Source organism: Oncorhynchus gorbuscha, unplaced genomic scaffold (genome assembly GCF_021184085.1).
Source record: "Oncorhynchus gorbuscha isolate QuinsamMale2020 ecotype Even-year unplaced genomic scaffold, OgorEven_v1.0 Un_scaffold_3115, whole genome shotgun sequence".
NCBI classification, from domain to species: Eukaryota; Metazoa; Chordata; class Actinopteri; order Salmoniformes; family Salmonidae; genus Oncorhynchus; species Oncorhynchus gorbuscha.
The window spans coordinates 1-13,101 of record NW_025747453.1 but is presented as its reverse complement, the minus strand read 5'-3'; the positions used below and the strand labels follow the sequence as shown (position 1 = coordinate 13,101).

General features: G+C 44.1%; 1 protein-coding gene across 1 annotated transcript in view; it reads left to right on the top strand.

Moving 5' to 3' along the window:
* LOC124027344 (janus kinase and microtubule-interacting protein 3-like) overlaps positions 1-484 on the top strand; it is a 30,826-nt gene extending 30,342 nt beyond the window's left edge. Inside the window, exons 17-18 of the mRNA XM_046339793.1 lie at positions 62-241; positions 422-484. Of these exons, the coding sequence (XP_046195749.1) occupies positions 62-241; positions 422-484 (243 nt within the window). The remainder of the gene's footprint in view (positions 1-61; positions 242-421) is intronic.
* Positions 485-13,101: the final 12,617 nt, after the last annotated feature.

Below are 13,101 nucleotides of genomic sequence, written 5' to 3'. Positions count from 1 at the left end.
TTAGCTATTCAAATAATAAATTAGGCTATATACTGTGCATGATATCATATTTTCCTTTCAGTTCACAGGTTTCCAGATTGTCTTGTACATTGTGTTCAAGAGGACAGGATTTGGAATCCAAGATGGCTCCCAGAAGACTTCTTCACACGAGAAACCAGTCAACTATGCTGCAACACTGACTTTAGATAGAATTCTATCACCATGTTTTTTTCACGTTTTTTTTAAAAGGACAAAAAAAAACGTTTTTTATTTTTTATTTTTACTTCAGTAACCTTTTTAAACCTGACTGCTGTCCCTCGTTAGTGATGATGATGATGACGTCTCTATGGAAGAGTTCCTCTCTATGGATGAAGATGTCAGTGGAATTGAAGAACTCTTAATAAATGGGAGTGATTTGTGTCTTCTTTTCCCTGCTGAGCAGGTGGTGCTCTGGTCGCTTCCCTTTGGAAGCATGAAGAAGAAGAGGAAGAGTTTGATTGATTGATTGAAAAACAAACTGTAGTGAAGTCAGGTGGTACTCCTGCTCGGGGCTTGAACCTGGATCTTTTCTGTTCAACCCAACACTTTAGCCAAGAGATCCAAAACCTCTTGATGAGTTCACTAGGTGTTGGGTTATGTTAAACGACGGTGAAGTGAGACATTTTTACCTTAGCTCTTAACATTCACACACACTCCACTGAAGCTGAGCGTTTCCTAAAATGGACACCATACCACTGTTTACACTATCTGACCACGCTGTTATTACACTCACAGGGAACTAGTCACAGAAAGAGAGCCCATCCCCGAACTTTAAAATGGTGAAAGCCTTCAGTGATGCTGCCCATACTAAAACTGGCTTTGTGGCCAGTGTGCCCTCTATCTATCTCTATGGCCTCAGCCCTTCCCCTGTCTAGTCCAGACATGCTGTGGGACTCATTAACTCCTCAAATCTCAGTGTTTGAAATTAAACCAGAAGCCAAACTGTGGTATTATTAGACATCATGTATTTTTGTATGAATGAAAAAAGGCAAAGATTTTAAAATACATTTCTCAAAAGAGGAATAAATACAATGCTAAATTAGATATTATTTTTTTGTTGATGAAGAATGAAGGAGCTTTCAGTGATTTTAGAATTTTCCATTTGATCAGATTTATGTCAATCTGATCTTCCCCCTTGGTGCTTGGGAGAGAGTGGGTTTGTTTCAGATGGGGACCTTGGTTAGTTCTGTTATGTCCTGAAGGAGAGGGTGTGTTAGTTCTGTTATGTCCTGATGGAGAGGGTGGGTTAGTTCTGTTATGTCCTGAAGGAGAGGGTGTGTTAGTTCTGTTATGTCCTGATGGAGAGGGTGTGTTAGTTCTGTTATGTCCTGAAGGAGAGGGTGTGTTAGTTCTGTTATGTCCTGATGGAGAGGGTGTGTTAGTTCTGTTATGTCCTGGAGGAGAGGGTGTGTTAGTTCTGTTATGTCCTGAAGGAGAGGGTGTGTTAGTTCTGTTATGTCCTGATGGAGAGGGTGTGTTAGTTCTGTTATGTCCTGAAGGAGAGGGTGTGTTAGTTCTGTTATGTCCTGAAGGAGAGGGTGTGTTAGTTCTGTTATGTCCTGAAGGAGAGGGTGTGTTAGTTCTGTTATGTCCTGAAGGAGAGGGTGTGTTAGTTCTGTTATGTCCTGATGGAGAGGGTGTGTTAGTTCTGTTATGTCCTGAAGGAGAGGGTGTGTTAGTTCTGTTATGTCCTGATGGAGAGGGTGTGTTAGTTCTGTTATGTCCTGAAGGAGAGGGTGTGTTAGTTCTGTTATGTCCTGAAGGAGAGGGTGTGTTTGTTTTAGTTAGGGGACCTTGGTTAGTTCTGTTATGTCCTGAAGGAGAGGGTGTGTTTGTTTTAGTTAGGGGACCTTGGTTAGTTCTGTTATGTCCTGAAGGAGAGGGTGTGTTTGTTCTGTTATGTCCTGAAGGAGAGGGTGTGTTAGTTCTGTTATGTCCTGAAGGAGAGGGTGTGTTAGTTCTGTTATGTCCTGAAGGAGAGGGTGTGTTTGTTTTAGATAGGGGACCTTGGTTAGTTCTGTTATGTCCTGAAGGAGAGGGTGTGTTTGTTTTAGTTAGGGGACCTTGGTTAGTTCTGTTATGTCCTGAAGGAGAGGGTGTTTGTTTTAGTTAGGGGACCTTGGTTAGTTCTGTTATGTCCTGAAGGAGAGGGTGTGTTAGTTCTGTTATGTCCTGAAGGAGAGGGTGTGTTTGTTTTAGATAGGGGACCTTGGTTAGTTCTGTTATGTCCTGAAGGAGAGGGTGTGTTTGTTTTAGTTAGGGGACCTTGGTTAGTTCTGTTATGTCCTGAAGGAGAGGGTGTTTGTTTTAGTTAGGGGACCTTGGTTAGTTCTGTTATGTCCTGAAGGAGAGGGTGTGTTAGTTCTGTTATGTCCTGAAGGAGAGGGTGTGTTTGTTTTAGTTAGGGGTGCTTGGTTAGTTCTGTTATGTCCTGAAGGAGAGGGTGTGTTTGTTTTAGTTAGGGTGCTTGGTTAGTTCTGTTATGTCCTGAAGGAGAGGGTGTGTTAGTTCTGTTATGTCCTGAAGGAGAGGGTGTGTTTGTTTTAGTTAGGGGTGCTTGGTTAGTTCTGTTATGTCCTGAAGGAGAGGGTGTGTTTGTTTTAGTTAGGGGTGCTTGGTTAGTTCTGTTATGTCCTGAAGGAGAGGGTGTGTTAGTTCTGTTATGTCCTGAAGGAGAGGGTGTGTTTGTTTTAGTTAGGGGTGCTTGGTTAGTTCTGTTATGTCCTGAAGGAGAGGGTGTGTTTGTTTTAGTTAGGGGTGCTTGGTTAGTTCTGTTATGTCCTGAAGGAGAGGGTGTGTTAGTTCTGTTATGTCCTGAAGGAGAGGGTGTGTTAGTTCTGTTATGTCCTGAAGGAGAGGGTGTGTTAGTTCTGTTATGTCCTGAAGGAGAGGGTGTGTTTGTTTTAGATAGGGGACCTTGGTTAGTTCTGTTATGTCCTGAAGGAGACAAATACCTCCCATTGAATCTTCATGACTCCATGTTAAAGCAGATTGTGTATGGAAGATGTATTTTATGCATTATGTTGCCATTAAATGGGATCAAGCCCTGTTTTTATGGACTACTGCACCTTCATAACCAAGCACACACACACACCCACACACCCACAGGAACACAACGCACGCACACACACACACATACATACACACACACAGACACACACACACACCCACAGGAACACAAAGCACGCACACACACACACACACACACACACTCACACTCACACTCACACTCACACCCACAGGAACACAACACACGCAGCTACACACACGCACGCACGCACACACACACACACACACACACACACACACACACACACACACACACACACACACACACACACACACAGGAACACAAAGCACGCACGCACTCACACACACGCACTCACACACACGCACTCACACACACACGCACTCACACACACACACACTCACACACACACACTCACACACACACACAGAGGAACACAACGCACACACCCACACACACACTCACACACAGAAGACCTGAAATGATAAACAGTGGACGTCACCAGCCATATTTGAATACTAGGATAGATGACATCTCTTCTGAAACCAAATAAGGAAAAGTCTCCACCCCAAACAGAGGCCCAGGTAAGAATCATATTACATGAATGCTTTATGAAATGTATTATTATTATCAACCAATGTTGAATATTGTTTTATCTTTTGATATATACTTTTTTTTAAATATATATATATGCAAGTGTTATTGGTTGGTTGATTAAAGTTGAATGTGTAAAGTGAATTGAGGCTCAGTTGTCTGTGCAGAATTCCAACAGCAGAGGGCGCTACACTACAGACAAATGTTTGCCATAGACGTGGCTGTTTCAATGCGTTTGTATGTGTTCTCAATAGGAATAGACTATGTGGCCTTCAGCACTCTACTCTGGATCGTTCCAATCTGGTTTGCTAAGGGTGAGCTAAATGTACGCGGAACCTTCAAATACCTGAAATACTTCATATTTAAGCACAAAAGCGTAAAAAAGTTCTCCATGCCACTCTTGGATAGGATTATTAGAAGGATGTAAAGCTCAATCCAAAACCATACACAAAAGGGGATTCATTTTGGATCGTTCTACAGTTGTAGAGAAGCAGAAGCTTCAAGCTGGAATCCTTTAATGGTGAAACTGCGACATGACGTCATGGCAACGCGCGTCAGAACAGCAGAAAATGTGCTGATTTTTTTTATATATTTTTTTAGATTCCTTATTTAAGTGGTGCTGTTTCCCCTAGTGTAGATTCCATATTTAAGTGGTGCTGTTTCCCCTAGTGTAGATTCCATGTTTAACAGTGGTGCTGTTTCTCCTAGTGTAGATTCCATGTGTAACAGTGGTACTGTTTCTCCTAGTGTAGATTCCATGTGTAACAGTGGTGCTGTTTCTCCTAGTGTAGATTCCATGTTTAAGTGGTGCTGTTTCCCCTAGTGTAGATTCCATGTTTAAGTGGTGCTGTTTCCCCTAGTGTAGATTCCATGTTTAACAGTGGTGCTGTTTCTCCTAGTGTAGATTCCATGTGTAACAGTGGTACTGTTTCTCCTAGTGTAGATTCCATGTGTAACAGTGGTGCTGTTTCTCCTAGTGTAGATTCCATGTTTAAGTGGTGCTGTTTCCCCTAGTGTAGATTCCATGTTTAAGTGGTGCTGTTTCTCCTAGTGTAGATTCCATGTTTAACAGTGGTGCTGTTTCTCCTAGTGTAGATTCCATGTGTAACAGTGGTACTGTTTCTCCTATTGTAGATTCCATGTTTAAGTGGTGCTGTTTCTCCTAGTGTAGATTCCATGTGTAACAGTGGTGCTGTTTCTCCTAGTGTAGATTCCATGTGTAACAGTGGTGCTGTTTCTCCTCGTGTAGATTCCAGTGGTACTGTTTCTCCTAGTGTAGATTCCATGTGTAACAGTGGTGCTGTTTCTCCTAGTGTAGATTCCATGTGTAACAGTGGTGCTGTTTCTCCTAGTGTAGATTCCAGTGGTACTGTTTCTCCTAGTGTAGATTCCATGTGTAACAGTGGTGCTGTTTCTCCTAGTGTAGATTCCATGTGTAACAGTGGTGCTGTTTCTCCTAGTGTAGATTCCATTGGTACTGTTTCTCCTAGTGTAGATTCCAGTGGTACTGTTTCTCCTAGTGTAGATTCCAGTGGTACTGTTTCTCCTAGTGTAGATTCCATGTGTAACAGTGGTACTGTTTCTCCTAGTGTAGATTCCATGTGTAACAGTGGTGCTGTTTCTCCTAGTGTAGATTCCATGTGTAACAGTGGTGCTGTTTCTCCTAGTGTAGATTCCATTGGTACTGTTTCTCCTAGTGTAGATTCCAGTGGTACTGTTTCTCCTAGTGTAGATTCCAGTGGTACTGTTTCTCCTAGTGTAGATTCCATGTGTAACAGTGGTACTGTTTCTCCTAGTGTAGATTCCATGTGTAACAGTGGTACTGTTTCTCCTAGTGTAGATTCCATGTTTAACAGTGGTACTGTTTCCCCTAGTGTAGATTCCATGTGTAACAGTGGTACTGTTTCCTCTAGTGTAGATTCCTTATTTAACAGTGGTACTGTTTCTCCTAGTGTAGATTCCATGTTTAAGTGGTGCTGTTTCTCCTAGTGTAGATTCCATGTTTAACAGTGGTGCTGTTTCTCCTAGTGTAGATTGCATGTTTAAGTGGTGCTGTTTCTCCTAGTGTACATTACATCTGTAACAGTGGTGCTGTTTCTCCTAGTATAGATTCCATGTTTAAGTGGTGCTGTTTCTCCTAGTGTAGATTCCATGTTTAAGTGGTGCTGTTTCTCCTAGTGTAGATTCCATGTTTAACAGTGGTGCTGTTTCTCCTAGTTTAGATTGCATCTCTATACCCTGATGAAGACAGCTTGTCTGGTGAAACGGTGGATATCAGGTTATTACATTATTAGATCTGAGCTCCTAAAGTGTGCGACTCTTCACTTTAATTTTTCAACAGATTCCATCTTTAATAACAGGCAGTTAGCGGCATAGTGGGATGGAATCCACAGTCCTAACACAGTATGGCCTCTGTGAGAATCCACAGCCCTAACACAGTATGTCCTCTAATAGGAGAGAATCCACAGCCCTAACACAGTATGTCCTCTAATAGGAGAGAATCCACAGCCCTAACACAGTATGACCTCTAATAGGAGAGAATCCACAGTCCTAACACAGTATGACCTCTGTGAGAGAATCCACAGTCCTAACACTGTATGTCCTCTAATAGGAGAGAATCCACAGTCCTAACACAGTATGACCTCTGTGAGAGAATCCACAGTCCTAACACAGTTTGACCTCTAATAGGAGAGAATCCACAGCCCTAACACAGTATGTCCTCTAATAGGAGAGAATCCACAGTCCTAACACAGTATGGCCTCTGTGAGAGAATCCACAGTCCTAACACAGTATGTCCTCTAATAGGAGAGAATCCACAGCCCTAACACAGTATGTCCTCTAATAGGAGAGAATCCACAGCCCTAACACAGTATGTCCTCTAATAGGAGAGAATCCACAGCCCTAACACAGTATGACCTCCTCTAATAGTCCTCTGAGAGAATCCACAGTCCTAACACAGTATGTCCTCTAATAGGAGAGAATCCACAGCCCTAACACAGTATGTCCTCTAATAGGAGAGAATCCACAGCCCTAACACAGTATGTCCTCTAATAGGAGAGAATCCACAGCCCTAACACAGTATGACCTCTGTGAGAGAATCCACAGCCCTAACACAGTATGTCCTCTGTGAGAGAATCCACAGTCCTAACACAGTATGACCTCTAATAGGAGAGAATCCACAGTCCTAACACAGTATGTCCTCTAATAGGAGAGAATCCACAGCCCTAACACAGTATGTCCTCTAATAGGAGAGAATCCACAGTCCTAACACAGTATGTCCTCTCTGAGAGAATCCACAGTCCTAACACAGTATGTCCTCTAATAGGAGAGAATCCACAGCCCTAACACAGTATGTCCTCTAATAGGAGAGAATCCACAGTCCTAACACAGTATGACCTCTAATAGGAGAGAATCCACAGTCCTAACACAGTATGTCCTCTAATAGGAGAGAATCCACAGCCCTAACACAGTATGTCCTCTAATAGGAGAGAATCCACAGCCTAACACAGTATGTCCTCTAATAGGAGAGAATCCACAGTCCTAACACAGTATGACCTCTAATAGGAGAGAATCCACAGTCCTAACACAGTATGACCTCTAATAGGAGAGAATCCACAGTCCTAACACAGTATGACCTCTAATAGGAGAGAATCCACAGTCCTAACACAGTATGTCCTCTAATAGGAGAGAATCCACAGTCCTAACACAGTATGACCTCTAATGAGAGAATCCACAGTCCTAACACAGTATGTCCTCTAATAGGAGAGAATCCACAGTCCTAACACAGTATGTCCTCTAATAGGAGAGAATCCACAGTCCTAACACAGTATGTCCTCTAATAGGAGAGAATCCACAGTCCTAACACAGTATGACCTCTAATAGTCCTAACACAGTATGAGAGAATCCACAGTCCTAACACAGTATGTCCTCTAATAGGAGAGAATCCACAGTCCTAACACAGTATGTCCTCTAATAGGAGAGAATCCACAGTCCTAACACAGTATGACCTCTAATAGGAGAGAATCCACAGTCCTAACACAGTATGTCCTCTAATAGGAGAGAATCCACAGTCCTAACACAGTATGTCCTCTAATAGGAGAGAATCCACAGCCCTAACACAGTATGACCTCTGTGAGAGAATCCACAGTCCTAACACAGTATGTCCTCTAATAGGAGAGAATCCACAGTCCTAACACAGTATGACCTCTAATAGGAGAGAATCCACAGTCCTAACACAGTATGTCCTCTAATAGGAGAGAATCCACAGTCCTAACACAGTATGTCCTCTAATAGGAGAGAATCCACAGTCCTAACACAGTATGACCTCTGTGAGAGAATCCACAGTCCTAACACAGTATGTCCTCTAATAGGAGAGAATCCACAGTCCTAACACAGTATGTCCTCTAATAGGAGAGAATCCACAGTCCTAACACAGTATGTCCTCTAATAGGAGAGAATCCACAGTCCTAACACAGTATGTCCTCTAATAGGAGAGAATCCACAGTCCTAACAGTTTGACCTCTGTGAGAGAATCCACAGTCCTAACAGTTTGACCTCTGTGAGAGAATCCACAGTCCTAACACAGTTTGACCTCTGTGAGAGAATCCACAGCCCTAACACAGTATGACCTCTGTGAGAGAATCCACAGTCCTAACACAGTATGTCCTCTAATAGGAGAGAATCCACAGTCCTAACACAGTATGTCCTCTAATAGGAGAGAATCCACAGTCCTAACACAGTATGTCCTCTAATAGGAGAGAATCCACAGTCCTAACACAGTATGTCCTCTAATAGGAGAGAATCCACAGTCCTAACACAGTATGTCCTCTAATAGGAGAGAATCCACAGTCCTAACACAGTATGACCTCTGTGAGAGAATCCACAGTCCTAACACAGTTTGACCTCTGTGAGAGAGTCCACAGCCCTAACACAGTATGTCCTCTAATAGGAGAGAATCCACAGCCCTAACACAGTATGACCTCTGTGAGAGAGTCCACAGCCCTAACACAGTATGTCCTCTAATAGGAGAGAAGCTAGTGGCGAGGAGGAGGAGGAGGAGGAGGAGGAGGAGGAGGAGGAGGAGGAGGAGGAGGAGGAGGAGGAGGAGGAGGAGGAGGAGGAGGAGGAGGAGGAGGAGGGAGGAGGAGGAGGAGGAGGAGGAGGGAGGAGGAGGGAGGAGGAGGAGGAGGAGGAGGAGGAGGAGGAGGAGGAGGGAGGAGGAGGGAGGGGAGGAGGAGGGAGGAGGAGGAGGAGGAGGAGGAGGAGGAGGGAGGAGGAGGAGGAGGAGGAGGAGGAGGAGGAGGAGGAGGAGGAGGAGGAGGAGGAGGAGGAGGAGGAGGAGGAGGAGGAGGAGGAGGAGGAGGAGGAGGAGGAGGAGGAGGAGGAGGAGGAGGAGGAGGAGGAGGAGGAGGAGTGGTGGGAGGTGGGAGGAGGAGTGGTGGGAGGAGGAGGAATGTTTTTGTTAAATGTAGGTCTCTGCCATAGGGCATCTCAGAAACATGCAGACTCTCTCAGCCACACTGTGACCTCACATACCCTCCTAATGTCTAACACTAATACGCAGTTACCCCACAGCCATGCCTGCTCTCTGTGATGTCTAAGACATGGAAGTGTGTGTGTGGGGGCGGGGGGCTGCCTTTTTTGTGTGTACTGCCTGCCTTTTTTGTTGGCTGTTGACTCTGTGTCTACATGACTCTAACCCTCACCATAGATGTTTGAGTAGTTAGGTTGTTTACACGTGAATGTTAATTATCAAGTAATGTTTGAATGTTGTATGTCAGGGAAAGGCATCTTTGATCGGGGTGGAGCCACACATGTTGATATCAGGACAAATGAACAACAGGAAGCTACAGAAGCTAAATGGCCATAAATGTTTACTGCTTTTAGACCTGTCCACAAATGGATATAGTTGCTTCAGAGTTCGTTTTGATATTTCAACCTGTGTCCTCGTCGTGTCTGTTGTGGAAGGACAAAATCAACATGCGCGCGATGGCGCACGCGAATGCGCCCCGGCTAGTTAATTTGCCTCAATTCTACACTTTGCCATGGGGCATAGAGAAAATGTTACATCTTAAATATTAAAGTAAGTTTGCTGCAATTTTACATTGTTTCCCATGGCGCATTGAGGAGATGTAACAATTGTATAACTCATTTCATGCAATTCTACAAATTTTGCAGAGAAAAATGTTTGCAGGTTTTTAAAAATATAATATCTGAGTGAAAATCAATGGTCGGTTATTTGACCAGGATTACTAGAAGTTTAGATAGTCTAGCCAGCTAACTTAGTCTGTCATGTGAAACCAGTCATCCAGCGGGTTTACCACACATTAAAACTGCGTCCCCGGGCCACGGGCAAAACATAACCGCATTCAGCGTTAAGTGATCTGAGTGAGCATTCAAGTGTGTAAGGTTACTACAACCCCCCCCCCCCCACACACACACACACACACACACATTCTCAGACAGTTGTGAATTATTATTCAACAAATGACAGTATGTCATCGTTTCCATTACAGTAATTAGCGTCTCGGCGTGGAAGTTGAAGAATCCCGATTGGATTTCACTGATGGCGATGAACCCATATTAACATTTCATGCCGATGAGAACAAGACCTCCCGTAGTTCCCTGGTCGCCTGTCGTATCTTTCTCCCAGTAAGAGTATTGTACTGTGGTTATTTCAGGACCACGCCCCAGTGGACAGCTCCTCTAGTCACTTGACTAACCAAGTCCTCTGCTATAGTAGGGCTACTTACTCCTAGGTTTTACTTGGGACAACTTTGGATATTTTTCACAAGCGTTTTAATTTCTTTCTTTCTGAGAATAAGACTAGTTATTGGCCATGGCAGAGAGGAAACTTCTCCCAAGAGATAGTGACGATGAAGGGTCGTTGCTGTCTAGACTGGGGACTGACAGCCCGAAACCCAGGGTCAAATTCGGCGGCATGTTCTGTAACGTGGAAGGCGCTTATGAGAATAAAACTTTAAATTTTGAGTCGTACAACAGCAGCCCCCAGTCTGTGAGACGGCATGTTAAGATTAAGAACGAGGAGAAATGCTGGTCGGATACTTTCAGTGACACCGGGAGTGTGAGTAACTTCTCGTCGGTCAGTGAGACCAGACCAAGTGGGGACAGAGCAGTTTGGACCGAAACCGGCTCCTCCCGGGATCAAATCGTTTACCAGACTGGACCTGGACACAACCGTGAGCACAATGGAAAACGGGAGGTAATTCCACACCTCACAGATTTATTTTCCCCAGTTGAAGATATGTTATATTGTGCAGTGCCTGAATTGACAACATGTCAAAAGTCAATTTACAAATCAGATATTTTTTCTCTCCGTGTTTTGAACGTATATCTTGATGGAGGATGTTAACCTAACACAATCTAATTGATATGTAATTAATTGATCAAGTATAGCCCAGGCTATGTTTAGGCTATTCTCAGCTAGATCAATGGTTAGCCTATAGGAGGTGTCCCAATGGGTATGGTACTGAAATGACCATTATTCTGCCCATTGGTTGCCCATGGCCTAAAGAAAGAGATCTCACATGTGTATCTGTGATTTCAACACCTGGCTACTCCCACTGGTAACAGGCCCCGAGTTTTATCAAGAACACAAGAGTTTTAAGTGGCCACTAAATTATTGTTGCTGTGTAGGACAAAAGCCTGCCAGGATGCCTGCCTAGCCCCTATTAGCGGTAGGATGTGTGATGCCAGCCATTAGCCGGTAGGATGTTATGTGTCTGGAATATTAAACGAGCAGATGGTGCGCGAGGCAGCCGGATGTATTGTTGAAGGAGGGCTCTGACTGGTGCGCGACAGCACTAGCAAAGTAATAGTAACCTAGAACATATTCTTTCTATTATTTTGTATATTCACACGATCTGACCAGTAGGATAGTGTAAATTGGGATTACAGAAATTGGCTCCGACGACGGATTTTACAGCGAGGAAATAGGCTACCAAGCGGTGATAAATCCGTTTCTCGTGTTCTTTGAAACATCGGGAATCAAAGCTCTGCCTCCCAGTGAACCGCTACACCGGCCGGCATGTCTTACCAAGGCAAGAAGAACATTCCCCGTTTGTCGGTAGGCACTCCTCGTTCATCGGTAGGTATATACGTTTTGTCGCCCCACACACCGGTATTATTTATCGATTGCAACGAGAAAAAGTTAGCCTACATGGTGTGATAAATCTTATTTCAATCATCTTTCTTCTATACACCATTCACACGCACGCAACAACCGGCTACTGCTTTAGTCTACAGACTTCACAATGTCAAAGCCCGAACAAGATACTCTCTTGGCATCGAATGTCTGTTCCGTCCTGGTCATGTCATGACGTTTTCTTGAAGGCTGCAATTAAAACATACCGAGTCTATGTGATGTAGGCTCACAATACATTGTAGTGAATTGATCATGGCGGCGCCTGCCGCTATGGACTGATCAGAGAGCTGTCTCGCATTGTCACATGTCCCCACATTTCAGTCAGTGATTTAATTGAATGGCATGCAGAATCCGGCCAAATAATAGATTGGAATTGCATATAATATCGTTCAATAAATGTTTTCCATTGAAAAGACTCAACAAAGATCTCAAACGTCTCAGAGATGCATTTCTAAGTGACCACGACAGCCTATATCGTTAACCATCAAACCATGGACATCTTGCACTCGAAACGGTCTGTCTGAGTCTCCAAGAGCCTCTATGTCTCCTGCTAAAGGTTTCCCCTTGTCGTTAAAACGGGACAGATTCATCCATGCGGAGGAAGGGAGCACACAGTTGTGCGCTATAGCAACAGAGACAGGGCGTAGTTAGCGAAGACACACTGAATCCTATTTTCTTCCGGGCAATTTGACACAGTGGTCTGGTTGATGCAAAGCCTACAGTACAGGGCCGCTCCTTTAACCAGCATGACCCACATTCTCCTCCTTTGGAATTATTCTCTCCATTTTTGACGAGCAGCAGTTGAATATGAAGCCATTAAAAAGGCTACATGACTAAAATCAATACAGAGATTAAGACTGCCATAATTCCTAACTGTAACCCAAAGACCAGTGTGAGAGATGATAACTGTTCCCGGTTACACTCTGTCTGTATGGGAGGCACTGATGGTAGCTTACTGTCTGTTCTTCTGGGGCTGTGTCTGTCTATCTGCCTGTCTCTCTATCTGTCTGTATGGGAGGCACTGATGGTAGCTTACTGTCTGTTCTTCTGGGGCTGTGTCTGTCTATCTGCCTGTCTCTCTATCTGTCTGTATGGAGGCACTGGTAGCTTACTGTCTGTTCTTCTGGGGCTGTGTCTGTCTATCTGCCTGTCTCTCTATCCGTCTGTATGGGAGGCACTGATGGTAGCTTACTGTCTGTTCTTCTGGGGCTGTGTCTGTCTATCTGCCTGTCTCTCTATCTGTCTGTATGGGAGGCACTGATGGTAGCTTACTGTCTGTTCTTCTGGGGCTGTGTCT